Source organism: Triplophysa dalaica, chromosome 23, assembly GCF_015846415.1.
Source record: "Triplophysa dalaica isolate WHDGS20190420 chromosome 23, ASM1584641v1, whole genome shotgun sequence".
NCBI classification, from domain to species: Eukaryota; Metazoa; Chordata; class Actinopteri; order Cypriniformes; family Nemacheilidae; genus Triplophysa; species Triplophysa dalaica.
The window spans coordinates 12,536,443-12,550,998 of NC_079564.1; the positions used below are offsets into that span (position 1 = coordinate 12,536,443).

General features: G+C 40.7%; 3 protein-coding genes across 3 annotated transcripts in view; 1 reads left to right on the forward strand and 2 right to left on the reverse strand.

Moving 5' to 3' along the window:
• The window catches only part of LOC130413227 (meprin A subunit beta-like), a 54,162-nt gene that overhangs the window by 20,321 nt on the left and 19,285 nt on the right, over positions 1 to 14,556 (reverse strand). The gene's annotated exons all lie outside the window — the stretch shown is intronic.
• On the forward strand, positions 742 to 7,264 carry cfap52 (cilia and flagella associated protein 52). The gene is made up of 14 exons (XM_056738289.1): positions 742 to 896; positions 1,470 to 1,669; positions 1,818 to 1,954; positions 2,170 to 2,298; positions 2,478 to 2,577; positions 2,688 to 2,804; positions 4,596 to 4,696; positions 4,802 to 4,972; positions 5,102 to 5,250; positions 5,627 to 5,772; positions 6,074 to 6,225; positions 6,405 to 6,507; positions 6,682 to 6,793; positions 7,055 to 7,264. Exons 1-14 carry the CDS (start codon positions 833 to 835, stop codon positions 7,228 to 7,230), a joined length of 1,857 nt encoding a protein of 618 aa, XP_056594267.1. The 5' UTR covers positions 742 to 832; the 3' UTR covers positions 7,231 to 7,264.
• LOC130413231 (threonine synthase-like 1) lies at positions 7,642 to 14,458 on the reverse strand. Its single transcript, XM_056738293.1, has 3 exons — positions 14,325 to 14,458; positions 12,999 to 14,030; positions 7,642 to 9,130 (listed from the first exon to the last, which is right to left on the reverse strand). Exons 2-3 carry the CDS (start codon positions 14,003 to 14,005, stop codon positions 7,936 to 7,938), a joined length of 2,202 nt encoding a protein of 733 aa, XP_056594271.1. The 5' UTR covers positions 14,006 to 14,030; positions 14,325 to 14,458; the 3' UTR covers positions 7,642 to 7,935.

The following is a 14,556-nucleotide window of genomic DNA, read 5'->3' on the forward strand; positions in this document are numbered from 1 at the left end:
GCTCTACATCGTAGATCCGGCAATGTAGAAGAAGAATTCATGGAATTTGTTCTGTTCGTAGTCATGAGCGAAAGCTCTGAAGAATAAAAGGTAAACGAATGCTGCACGCCCCGGCTTCCTTTTATACCGGACATCCGGGGGCGGAGACCGGCATGCAAATTTAATTCGCCAAATTTCATTGGCCTTTTCTATAGCGGTCGAGTTGATTGGTTCTCAAGGGTCAACCCCATCTGTCGTTCTCGACACAACGTCGAGAGACCGACAGAAATGGAACGAGTGTTCCTCCAGAGCTGAAGCAACTCATATCTGTAAAACTATGTAACAGTTCCCCCTACTGTTTAACATTGAAAACATGGATCATCAGAAAAACTGCAATGGCAAGAAAGAATTACAATATCATCACATATGTAAAAAAAGAAAATGAGAGAACTTATGCTACCTATGCTCTTCCGATGGCCTTCAAATGATCCAAATAATGCAACTTCCTGTTGAAAAACGGATTTATGGAAATTCCCCAGTTTTTCAGAGGGGGGATTTGTAGTGTATTCCCGCCATTAGTAGAGGTAAATGTTGAATAAACTTTATTTCATATAAACAATTAAGCATGGAAAATACAGGAACTTTGTCCCTTTGTAGTCGATACAATGATTTGGATTTATAAAATGAGCCAGTTCTTCATAAGATGAATCAAATGAATCGATTCGCTGATATGAACTCATCACCCCTGCTAAGCAACGAAAGTAAACAAGCAACTGTTGCCTGGATACAAGTGTTTGGGTTTCGATAACCAGCAGCCCGTACGACACATTTGACTCCAAACAGAATTACCACAATGGCCGAAGAAGACACGCAAGAGGTCCCAAAGCTGGAGTTGGAGGCAGTTATTGGTTTCAACGGTAAGTTATGTGAACTTTATCATATTGTATAGCTGTATGCGCGTTCAGTGTATGCACAATGTGAATTCCGAAGGGTCATGCGGTCACTCACACCCCTGTGAATGCATGAACGCTTTAGATATAGGCTTTATAAACGAGAAGATAAAGCGTTTGAATGAGTAAAAGCAGCAAACAACTCTAAATGTCAAGGGTAAAATAAATGTAAAACAAGACCATACTCATATTCTTGTATTTTACCGCGCGCCTATGATCACGCGTGGACGTCACTATAGTCACGCATTTGTCGAGCACATACGTCATCGAGGATTATTATTCAAGGTTTTATTTTTGGAAAGCAACATTTTACCATACATTCCAAGGTAATAAAGAAACTATAATGATTACGCCTTAAGATGAATAGATGTTATTTTTTATAATGTTTGACTGAAATGAGACCACTTCTATGTATGCGGTCCACAAATGCGACCTCTGGAGGACGCACCCCTCGAATTGAGACTAATGTTAGTAACTAAATTGGTTAACGTGATTCTTAAATCTGCACAAATGTAACCAGAGAGTATGTGTTGTTCACAGGACACGTGTTTTCTGGTCTCAAAGTTCACCCTGACAGAGAGCATCTTATTTACCCTCTGGGCTCCACTGTTATTATTAAAAGTCTGAAGAGTGGAAAGCAAGCTTTCTTCCATGGCCACACCAACAATGTCTCTTGCATCGCTGTGTCCAGAAGTGGACGCTATATTGCATCTGGACAGGTCACTTTTATGGGCTTTAAGGTGAGTTGGTGAATGACTGGTCCTATATTTATACTTGAACTAAATAACATTGTAGACATGTTTAATTTTATACTGAAAGTCAGTGGTCTCTTTACTCACACCCTACTTAAAGCATTTGTGAAACGGAAGTGCTTTATTCTGTCCTCAGGCTGATGTTATTATCTGGGACTATGAGAAGCAAGAGATTTATGCCCGTCTGGTGCGTCACAAAGCTAAAGTTGAAGATCTCAGCTTTTCACCAAACGAAAAGTACCTGGTGTCTCTGGGCGGGCAGGATGATGCCAGGTAAAAATGTTTCTCAGATCATTGATCCTGAGGTGATGGACTGGATCATTTCCAAAAATGCACAAAAATGTACGACTTGAATACATGCATGCAATATTAATGTACCATGTCAGTATTCACCCTTGACAATATACCGTTTAATGGATGAAAATGAACTAAAGGGGAATATATATGGTTCTTTCTTGAAATGGAGCATGTTTACTTTATGGTTGTAGTATTGTGGTGTGGAACATCGAGACTAAGGAGGCAATCTGTGGCAGTCCTGCTTCAGCACAAAGTGCTGGTCACTGTCTCACCATAGAGTACACCAACCTGAGTGATGAAGTCTTTATCTCTGCGGGAAAGTAAGTCTCATTATGATCCTCCCTATTTTCAATATAGGAATATCCTTATATTGAATTTAATTGATTCTTTAATATATCTGGCATTGAGAAATCAGTTGTTTATGTGTATAGATAGACAAATGTGTGTTTGCATTTTATTTAATGAAAAACTGAATCGGTGTGCTGTCATTGTGTTAAAGTGGAACTCTGCGTGTATGGGAGCTTGATTTGGCCAACAGAAAGATCAGAGCCAATGAATGTCAAACAGGACAGCTTAAGAGAATTGTGACATGTATTGAGGTGGGAGGCTTTGCTGGTTTTGGTCGTCTCTTTCTTATCTTCTAATACAACATTTTCATTTTTATATGGATGTAGAATGTCACTAAACATATGCTTTTCTTGCTTTGCAGATTGCTAAAGATGATTGTTATTTCTATTGTGGAACAACTAGTGGAGATATTCTGAAAGTAAACCTGAAGACTAGATTGCTGAACAGCTGTGGTCCTGTTAAACAAAAATTCAGCAAGGTGAATATTCAACTATACATTTTAAGATATTGCTATAAATTACCTCACTATAGTGTATTGTTGTTGTCTTCATATCATGAGTCAACATTTTATTTTAGTTATTATTAACATCTTTTTAAATAAAAAAGGAGATCAAACTTTATAGTTTCTCTTGAGCAGGGCCGGCCAGTGCCATAGGCGACAGGCAGTTGCCTATAGGGCAAAGACGAGACGAGAGCACAGAAATGCGACATATGAACAGCTTCTTCCATTATGAAGCGATTATGGTTGTTAATCTAAACGCATTATTTATGCATTTGTAAAGGAGACTAGTGGTCTGTAAAGGTAAACTTTAATTGTAAACCTCAAGAAATGCCCAACAACCTGTTTAAGATTGTGGCCTTGTGGTTAAAGTGCCTGCTTCCTATTCAGAACTCATTGTCTGTTTTAAGTTCGAATCCCACTCAGAGCAGCTTGATTATTTCGAACCATTTTACTGGTAACACTGACACTGTGTGCTGTTTTTGACTGCTTTCTACTAAGTGAACTGCAAAAAGTGTTTACTGGAACAGTGTCTAGGCCATGCCATTTATTTAAGAAACTCGAAAAAAATACAATTATCTTTAATTTGTTTCTCTACAGTATTTGTGCAGAGCTTTACGAATGGTAAAAAAATGTCCTCATTGACCTGTATCTAAATAAAAATAATAACAATAATCAAATATTCGTTTTATGAGCTCTATCTTTCAACTACAGTATTATTGACAAAGTTTTATTTTATTTTCAGTGTTATTTTCAAACAACGAGTACACTCAAAAAACATTGTAGTTGTATTAACTTAATTCTATAATGACACCCATTGTCACACAATTGAATTGATTTATTCGGATTTAAGATTTTCTTGTCCACACAATTCATCCAATCTAAGTTCATCAATTTTATAGTTTAGTTTCAGCTGAATGTACCTAATTTGTGTTGAGCCTATAAAATTGAATACTTCAGTGATGTAAGCAAGATGTAATGTATGATGTTAGCAGGAAGCACCAGATAGTTTACTGTATGCAGATTTAGCATGCACTATAACCCAGTGTTTCTGGGCGATTATTGCAAAAAATTTGCACGTCCATAACCTAAGTAAAACCTTTACCCTTCGTCACTATGGTAACCCCTCTTAATCACAGACAACATAAAATCTTAAGAATTTAAACATAACAGAACTGTAAACACTAACAAGATTCCTTACCTTTCATCCTGCAAAAAATACACATAAAATAACATTTAATTTTGCGGGGCAATTTAAATTTAAAGGGCAATGCATGCTGGGAACTCAATCCACTGTGTAGTTTCAGTTATTGAATGAAAATGATTCGGGTTGTTCCAAAAAATATGTAATACGTTATGTCAAAGAGACGCCTATTTATGTCAATATTACACTTAAGTTGTGTTTTAACAAGAAACACACAGAAATATGTTACAACAAACTATATTGATTAAGAAACACAAACAACCCCCAACAATCTTTTTTTTGGACTATGTAATTAGAAATAATTTTATTACAAATATGTTAAGTTGTTATTTATTTACTTCATATTTATGTTAATCACAATTCATGTAATATTAAAATAAATATGATTCTTTTTTTTAAGTAAATTTTCTGATATTTTTGTTTATTTATTATAATACTATAGTAGTGGCGCATTCTAAAAACTTGTCTAGAGCACCAACAGTGGCTGGCCCGGCCCTGCTCTTGAGCGTTTCAGGGTGACTCTGAGAGGAAGTTTTTTCACAAAGCAGTTTGTCTTGTTATTTCAGGGAGTGAACAATCTTAAAGTCCTGAAGACCGGTGATATTTTAGTTGGATCTGGAGAAGGCATGTTAACTATGTGCTCTGGAGGGAATTTCAAAACTATTAAGTCAGTTAAAAACCCTCTCCTTTCGTATTTTTCCTTTTTTAAATATATTCTGCACTCTTGTCTCATTCCACTAGCACTAACTGAATAACTCTTCATTTATGACAGGAGTGTTCAGTTAGAAGGATCTGTGACATCAGTAGCCCTGCGTGGAGAGGGACAACAGATTTTTATCGCAACAGATATAGCACAGATCTACACTTTGGGCTACACTGATTTTAAACCAGAGCTTATTGCCACAAATCATAACAGTGCTGTGAAGGATGTGGCCTTTCCCTTGTGAGTAATAAATACATGAATTGAAAGTTTTGTGTCGTCCTCTGTTTAGCCACTAGAGGGAGACATGTCCTTTGCATTAGCTAGACTTGGAAAATATATTTATTATCATCTCTATCAAATTCTCAACAGTGGGACTTCCGAGCTTTTTGCCACATGTTCACAGAATGATATCCGTGTCTGGCATACTGAGTCCTCCAAGGAGCTTCTGCGGATTGTGGTGCCCAACGTGACTTGCAATGCTCTTGGCCTCATGAAGGATGGCAGGAGCATCTTCAGCGGTTAGTATCACACAGGTTAACGGGTTTATCAGCTCGTGCCGAAATGTTCGGATAGCAGTGGTTTCCTTTCTGTGTCGATATGTTAAAGCTGCAATCCATCATTTTATTTGAGTTAAAAAAAAATTATTGATCAAATTGAGTATTTAAAACGGACTCCTCACCTTAGCCCAATTCAGAAAAAGTAAGTTCATAATATTTTTTTGCCATTTCAGTGCTTATGTGGAATTTCACATGAAATGTCAGCTTCATTTATTCACAGACGTTTGTTGAAGTTGGTTCACTTTTTGTACATGGTAACCGGTTCACATGTTTTATCGCTTCTGTCTTGCTTCTATTGCAGATGAGAAACTATTCATTATTTCTTTCATTTTTTCAGCTTGGAATGATGGGAAGATCCGAGTCTTCTTTCCAGAGAGTGGGAAGCTGAGGTTGATCATTCATAATGCCCACAGTATGGGCGTGACTGCCATAGCAGCAACCAATGACTGCAGGAGGATTGTCAGTGGAGGAGGAGAAGGACAGGTACAGAGACCATCATTCATATCCCATTAATATTATTGCCTAGAAGTCTTTGCTTTGTTGATTTATTTATTAAACAGGAAGTTTGTTGTGCAGTAAAAATAAGGATTGGCTAGCTCAATGATATTAATATACAAATAGAACCACTGTGAAAGGTCTACTAAAGGTCTAAAGGTATAACTATAGTATATGTGTGGATAAAGCACAGCTTGACCAATAGGCACACAGGACCGTAACCTTCATAAGTTCAGCTGGTATAAATGCAATACTTTCTTTACGGAGCGTTTCCTTTTCTGTACTGAAGGTGAGACTTTGGGAGTTATTCCAGAACTCATACCAACTCATTGAGACCATGAAGGAGCACAAAGCTGCTGTCAACTGCATTAAGATAAAGAGTAATGATAAAGAGTGTGTCACGGCCAGCTCGGATGGAGCCTGCATCATCTGGGACCTGGTGTAAGTTTACTGAGTATCAGATTATAGACTGGTGATATTTCTACAGATAGACACTGCTATTCATCTCAACACAAGCTTGTGTTCAAGTTAAAACCAGCCACGTTTATATAAACTGCTGGTTTGATGTGAAAAACATACTGGGATTGATTTGTGTTGGGTACTTCTCATTGCTCATTCAGGAGGTTTGTAAGGAATCAAATGGTCTTGGCTAACACTATTTTTAGTGTTGTGTGCTACCACCCTGAAGAATACCAGATCATCACCAGTGGCACCGACAGGAAGGTACAGCACTGCTTTTGTGACGATTGGGTGTTTGGGAGAAATAAATCTGGTATATTTGAAGATTGAAGTAACGAATGATAAGAGAGAGATCAGATGCACAAAAATACAATCGTCATGTATTTATACCACCGACTAACATCTAGATCTTATATGCAAACTTTAACTGTTCAACAGATTGGCTACTGGGAGGTGTATGACGGTTCTGCGATCAGAGAACTTGACGCCTCCTTGTCTGGGGCTATAAATGGCATAGACATTTCTGAGGATGGAAAATACTTCGTGACTGGTATATACCTCTTATTTCACATTTTGTTATATGATGGATCGGACAGTACCAATACAATGAAATAGAAAATATCATTTAAACATTTGCATAGTGATCCTTCCTATCATACTTTGAAACAATAAAATGTTTTATAGTTTGAGTTGAAGTGTGAATCTGATGTTTTGTCATTGTTGCTGTTGTTTTGACTATTCATGTTCTTCAGTGCAGATTAATGTGTTTGTGGCTAGAATTAGCTGACAATTAAACATATACGTCTTTTAGGTGGAGATGATAAACTATTGAAGCTCTGGCTCTACACCGATGGTGAAGTGACGCATGTTGGCATCGGACACAGCGGAAGCATCACAAATGTGAGGATCTGTCCCAACAGCAATTATATCGTGAGCACCAGTGCCGATGGCGCTGTCCTGAGGTGGAGATACCCACAAACTCCATAGAACCGTGATAAAGATCATCTGACTCAGTACTTGATGTATCTATCCAGATTATTTTTTAAACAGACACATCTGACAAAGAAGAATGTATTGGTTACGAGTACTGAAGACCTAGATTTGAAAGGAATCCTATTAATAATCCTATTAGATATTTACATTGCTGTTACATCCTATTTCACAAACATTTGCATGTGGAACAAGACAATTTTGATAGTAATTTGGCACTATACTGTAATATTTAGAACAACATTATTGTATAATAAAGTATTTTAATGTCAAAACCGAAAGAAACATGGGGGCTTTGTTATTACGTTTTTAAAAATGTTAGAAGTATTTCGATGTTGTACCAATGAGAATGGGACTTAAAACAAGACGTTACAGTTTGAATCATTTATTTTTCAAAATACTGTGCAAGAACTGCATTCTTTTTTTTTTTTTAAACACTTATACAACAATGCTGTAAATGTTATTTAACCAATATGGACTTTGCATTTCATGACACTTTGCTGTGGGCAAAAGGATATGCAGTATTATAATATCTTTGAGTCTGCATTACAAAAATACATATTGAGAGCGAACAGATTTCGAGCGCAGTTTTAAAATCGCAAATGGGACACTCAACAGTCTTGTTGACTTCACCAAATGCCACCATTTTGGCACAGGTCTTACCAATGTTTGGTGTTACTATCTAATGCATTGTGGGTCTTCTTAATGCACTTTCATAAAGGAGTCTTGTAACATCGTTTCTACTTCTTCTGACAGCACATTAAAGTCAGCTGGACACGTTTTATATGGATCATCTCTGCTGTTTCTCAGACAATTCAACAGACCTTCATGCATGTGTTCTTGGCCTCCAATGGCACAGAGTTTATACTGCTGCTCAGTAGGGTCCTTTGGGATATTTTGACACTGGAGGGCTTTTAACACAACTGGGGCAAATTTCCCAGGGTGTGCTGTTGAGCATATCACAAGCGGACATGTTTTGTCATGTATGCGGCTGGCCACCACTTTGCCAACCGCTGTGTGTGTATCCATTAGGTAACCTGTTTTCGTGTGCACCTCGTGAATGGCTCTCAAACAGTCGTCTTCAGAGCACCAGCCTGCTTGAACGTCCATTTTTATCTCCTGCAGTAAAGCCTCTGACACTTTAAAAAACTGATCTCTCTCCTGCTTGAAGAACAGGTCTCTCACAAGATTGCCATCCCCACCGGATGCGAGATGGATAAATCTCTCAAGGTTGGAGGACTTAAGAATATCAATAGCAGGAGAGCTTGAAACAAACAACTTTCTGTCTCGAAGGTCATACTCCCCGTAATTGATAAAGTCAGATATGACACGGTTACCGTTGGATGCACATATTACCTTCCGTATTGGGATTCCCATCTGTTTTGCGTATAGGGCTGACATGGCATTGCCAAAATTTCCAGTGGGGATGCAAACATCGATAGGTTCACCAAACGTCAGCACTCCGTTTTTAAGCAAGTCCATGTAGGCCGAGCAGTGATACACCACCTGCGGTAGCAATCGTGCCCAGTTGATTGAGTTTGCGGTACTGAGGATCGTAGCATATTCTACAGCTATGTGTCCCGTCAAGCTTGAGTCCCCAAACATACGCTTAATGGTCCTCTGACAGAAGTCAAAGTCAGATAAAACACTGATGGATCTGGCATTGCCCTGTTGAAATCCGGTCATCTGCACTTTTTGGATTTCACTCACACCATTCTCAGGGAAAAAAACAAGGACTCCTATCCTCTCCTGGTCGGTGGCTTTAAGATTACTGAATCCGTTTAGCACAGCGCTCCCGGTATCTCCAGATGTGGCCACCAGAATGAGGTAGTTGCACATTTGCGGAAGGCAGTGAGCAAAGAGTTGTGGCATTAACTGCAGCGCTAAGTCCTTAAAAAATTCATAGACCAAGATGGCGGCGCGTGAACATCGCGAGGCTCAGCGTCTCTCCAGTTTTAGCAATTATATAGTGTTTTTCTTGCTCATCTCGGGCCTGTTCGTTAAGAACAGTTGTGCATTCACAACGTACACCCGGCATGAGCTTTTGGATATCGGTTTGCGCATTCCCGGAAGTTATATCAGTAACATTCAACTCGTCCCTGAGATCGTCAAAACCTCCGATGCTACGCACCCCACACGGCCCGGCGGAAGTGCTCGCCGGCGGCGTCGAGATCGTAAACAGAGGCGGGGAAAACGCGGTGGGCTAAGAGCTAAGCTAACGCTAACACCACACCGGCTCTCTTTACCCAGCATTTTCCTTGCTAATGTACGATCATTAGTGAACAAAATGGATGAGATTCGACTCCGCATCATCAACAACAAAAGACTTTTGAACTGCAATGTCATAATCTTCACGGAAACATGGCTACACAGCGGCATACCGGACAACGCTATTGAGTTAGCGGGCTACAACACACACCGGGCGGATAGAACGGCAGAGGAATCCGGTAAGACAAGAGGAGGTGGACTGTGCATTTATGTCAATAAAGCTTGGTGCACGAACTCTGTTATTGTCGGGAGACACTGCTCGGCTAACCTTGAGTTTCTCATGGTTAAATGTAGACCGTTTTATCTGCCACGGGAATTCACTTCAACCATTATAACGGCAGCTTATATTCCACCGGATGCTGATGCCAAGCTTGCTATGAAAGAACTACATGCAGCCATCAGTAAACAACAGACTGCTCACCCGGAGGCTGCATTTATTGTTGCGGGAGATTTTAATCACTCAAACTTAAAGACAGTGCTCCCTAAATTTCACCAGCATGTTTCCTGCCACACAAGAGGAAACACAACTTTAGATCATGTCTATACAAACATGGCTGAAGCTTACACCGCAACCCCCCTCCCCCACCTAGGTCAATCTGATCACCTTTCTTTGTTGCTCACCCCCAAGTATTCACCTCTCATTAATCGTGTGAAGCCATCAATGAAGACCATCAAGGTGTGGCCTGCGGGGGCAGACTTCACACTCCAGGAAAGGTTTCTACACACAGACTGGAGTATGTTTGCTTCTCAGGCCACCAGTGGCTCTCACACGGACATTGACAGCTACACCTCCTCTGTATTGGACTACATCAATACCACCATTGATAGTGTCACAACTCAAAAGCAGATCACCATATACCCTAATCAGAAGCCATGGATGAACAAGGAAGTGCGCCTCCTGTTGAAAGCACGCAACACCGCCTTCAGATCAGGTGATGCACAGGCCTATAGTACTTCCAGGGCAAATCTGAAGAGGGGCATCAAAAAGGCCAAGCACTGCTACAAGTTGAAGCTAGAGGAGCATTTTACCAATTCTGACCCTCGACGCATGTGGCAGGGCATCCAGGCCATTAGTGACTATAAACCCAACCACTCCATCCCCATAACCACAGATGCTGCCTTTCTGAACGAGCTTAATGACTTTTATGCACGCTTTGAGAGAGACAATAAGGAACCCGCCACCAGGCTCACACCTTCCACCGACCACCCAATCATCACAGTAAATTCCACAGATGTTTTTACTGCACTAAGCCGGATAAATGCGCGCAAGGCTGCTGGCCCTGACGGCATCCCTGGTCGCGTACTCAGGGCATGTGCGGAGCAGCTCGCTGGGGTCTTCACGGACATCTTCAACCTGTCCCTCGCCCAAGCAGTGGTTCCAGCATGTTTCAAATCCACCTCCATTGTGCCCATTCCAAAACATTCCAGCCCGACATGCCTGAACGACTACCGCCCTGTAGCACTCACACCCATTGTTATGAAGTGCTTTGAGCGGCTGGTCCTGTCACACCTAAAAGACTGTTTACCATCCACACTGGATCCATACCAATTTGCCTACCGTAGCAATAGGAGCACAGATGATGCAGTGTCCATGGCGCTGCACTCCGTGCTCACACACCTGGACAATAAGGACACTTATGCACGCATGCTGTTTGTAGACTTCAGCTCTGCATTCAATACCGTCATCCCTTCCAAGCTAATCATCAAACTTGGAAACCTAGGCATTAACAATACAACCTGCAACTGGATTATGGATTTCCTGACGAACAGGCCTCAGCTTGTTAGGTTAGGCAACATCTGCTCCACCACAACCACCCTCAACACTGGTGTACCACAGGGCTGCGTACTGAGCCCCTTTCTCTACTCCCTTTTCACACTCGACTGCAGGCCTGTGAATGGATCTAACTCCCTCATCAAGTTTGCAGACGATACAACAGTGATTGGTCTCATCAGCAACAACGATGAGACTGCTTACAGGGAGGAGGTACGGCACCTGGCCACATGGTGCTCAAACAACAACCTGCTCCTTAACACTTCAAAGACAAAGGAGATCATCGTGGACTTCAGGAAGGCGAAAGGAGGCACACACGACCCCATCCACATTAACGGGACGGCTGTTGAACGTGTTTCCAGTTTTAAGTTCCTGGGGACCCACATTTCGGAGGACCTTTCCTGGACCACCAACACCTCATGCCTGGTCAAGAAGGCTCACCAGCGTCTCTTCTTTCTTAGGACACTGAAGAAGAACCAACTGTCTTCAACTATCCTGGTGAACTTCTATCGCTGCACGATAGAGAGCATCCTGACCAACTGTGTCACAGTCTGGTACGGGAACTGTTCTGTTGCTGAGCGCAAGGCACTGCAGCGGGTGGTGAAAACAGCCCAGCGCATCACAGGAACTACACTCCCTTCCATTGAGGACATCCAGAAGAAACGCTGTCTGCGTCGAGCTCGCAGCATTCTCAAGGACTCCTCTCACCCCGCTCATAGACTGTTTACTCTCCTGCCTTCCGGTAGGCGCTTCAGGTGCCTCCGGGCAAGAACCAGCAGACTAGGAAACAGCTTTTTTCCCAGAGCTGTTTCATTATTGAACTCTGCTCCCCACTGATTTCACTACCTCTCATAACTTTAACTTAATGCTGCTATTACAATGTTTACATTGCACTACAGGGCTGCCATGCATGACGGAACTGTACATACCAGTACTTCATGTATCTGCTCTACCGGACTGTTTACACGCATCATTTGCACTCTATACTGCTCACTTGCACACCAGGAACATTACACTGAATGCTCATTTGCACTAATGGACTACTTTCATAACTGCATTAACTCATCTACTGCACTGTAACTTTAATAACTGCACTAACTCACCTACTGCACTGTAACTCATCTATTGCATCTATCGCATAACTAACTGCATCTACTCATCTATTGCACTATAACTTCAATAACTGCTTTAACTCATCTACTGCACTGTGACTGTATATCTGCATCTACTCATGTATTGCACCGTACCTTTAATAACCACATTAACTCATCTACTGCACTGTAACTTTAATAACTGCATTAACTCATCTACTGCACTGTAACTGTATATCTGCATCTACTCATGTATTGCACCGTACCTTTAATAACCACATTAACTCATCTACTGCACTGTAACTTTAATAGCTAATGTCTGTAACTAATGCACACTCAAGTCACTTGCACTATTGTATAGTCTATATTGTTATCTGTTCATAACCTCCTGTACATTAATGTTCACAGTATATAGCCTTCTGTATATATTGTTCATAGTACATACCGATTGTCATATTTTCATAGTACATGCCCATCGTAAATTATTTTCCTAATATTGTATTCTGTATTTATTCACACTGTATATCTGCACTTGCTAATTGCACTTCTGGTTAGACCTAAACTACATTTCGTTACACTGTACCTGTATATGTGTAATGACAATAAAGTTGAATCTAATCTAATCTAATCTAAAAGAGGCAGTGGGGCCGTGAAAAAGTTCAAGAACATATTGATTCTCTGTGAGGTGTTTCAGAGGTACCACTGATGGACTGGCAAAGTTTTGCCGGTAGGCACGATGCACCATCGTGCTCAGTTCTACCGGGGACAAATCCATAGGATGAATACAGTTTTCCAGTATAGCCACGCCTCTCATAGCATATGACATGTTGGCTATTCTCAACCATTCTGATTTATCTAATTTGGGAAATCCATTCTTCGGCACATAAAGCCCTCCGTCTGGCGCGAGACCTTCTACAACAACATCACTGAAGAATTTAGGATCATTTCTACTTGAAGGCTCACTCCTTGTTGAGATAAACGTCTCCGATTCGGAGTCCTCGTATCTACTCAGAGTCCTGAGCACTTTTCTTGCCACGTCCTCCACGGAGTCTCCTGGTCCACAAAGTACTCGTGAATCAAGCCATTTCTCATAAAACTGTTTCCGGTATTGTAATATCTCTCGCATAGAAATGCCGGCATCCTGTCCCACAATCCTATTCACCTTCATTCTGGAGAGTCTCTGCATGATATCCTCCGTTTCGACATCCAGGTACACAACCAGTCCAGAGCGTTTCAGATACTGCATAGCATCCGGATGCAGTGGATTTGAGCCAGTAAGAGAGATGACACTTCCTGTAGCAGTTAATCCACATACGGCTTTACCTTCTTCTTCAATAAAACGATCTCCACCCACCTCAGAGAGTTTGTCCGCTACACTCATTCCCCATGTCCTTTCCAGGACATCATCATCAATATCAATAACAGGCATTCTTAGACTGCGTCCCACAATCCGGCCCACACTGGTCTTTCCTGCTCCTGGAGGACCCATCAGAAGAATGTTCCTTTTGTGAGGTTTAGAGATTTTATTTGATAGCCACGCTTTACGTATGGTAACGTACAAAGACCCAAGTGGAAGAAGTGACAGGCGAGCCCTCGGATTTCCTACTTTGGCCAACAGCTGAGAGAAATTCGCAGAGTTCATCTTGGACAGTAAAGGATTACAAAATCTGGAAAGTTGAAAAATAATCAAATTAAATGTATGAAATATATTATAATTAAACCATATAATAACACAGTAATATGACTTCGACATGTATTCATTGAATTGTCATATGGTATGCAAATTAAATCTTAAATCAATTTATAGCTGGACATAATGTGGCAGTTTATTTTGATTTAACACACACAAGTTGTTCATTATAATTGTACTGACAATGAACTACAAAACATTAAATGTTTGAAAATAATAAATATAGAAACAGTATTGTATGTAGGATATAGTATACATGCATCGTGAGTACCTTGGATACGGTAATACTTTGTATTCACGTAACAGTTAAAATACAAAATATGTACACAGACGTTTCGCACATAGACCTGTTGCGCAATCTTTTGAGTTTAAAAGACAGACAATAATTAAACCAGAACGTTTTTTATCTACACGCTAAGATCGAGATTCCCAGCATGTACGGTGTAAACAAAGCGCGTCAGTACAGCAACAGCGAAGGGACAATTTCAAATTGCGTTTTTTTT

Coding starts and splice junctions, on each gene's coding strand:
- LOC130413231 (XM_056738293.1), bottom strand. CDS start 14,005: ATGAACTCTGCGAATTTCTCTCAGCTGTTGGCCAAAGTAGGAAATCCG. Junction 9,131..12,998: donor TTTCACGGCCCCACTGCCTC/TTTTAGATTAGA, acceptor GGTCTATGAATT/TTTTAAGGACTTAGCGCTGC.
- cfap52 (XM_056738289.1), top strand. CDS start 833: ATGGCCGAAGAAGACACGCAAGAGGTCCCAAAGCTGGAGTTGGAGGCA. Junction 5,251..5,626: donor TGGCAGGAGCATCTTCAGCG/GTTAGTATCACA, acceptor TCATTTTTTCAG/CTTGGAATGATGGGAAGATC. Junction 6,508..6,681: donor CCAGTGGCACCGACAGGAAG/GTACAGCACTGC, acceptor ACTGTTCAACAG/ATTGGCTACTGGGAGGTGTA.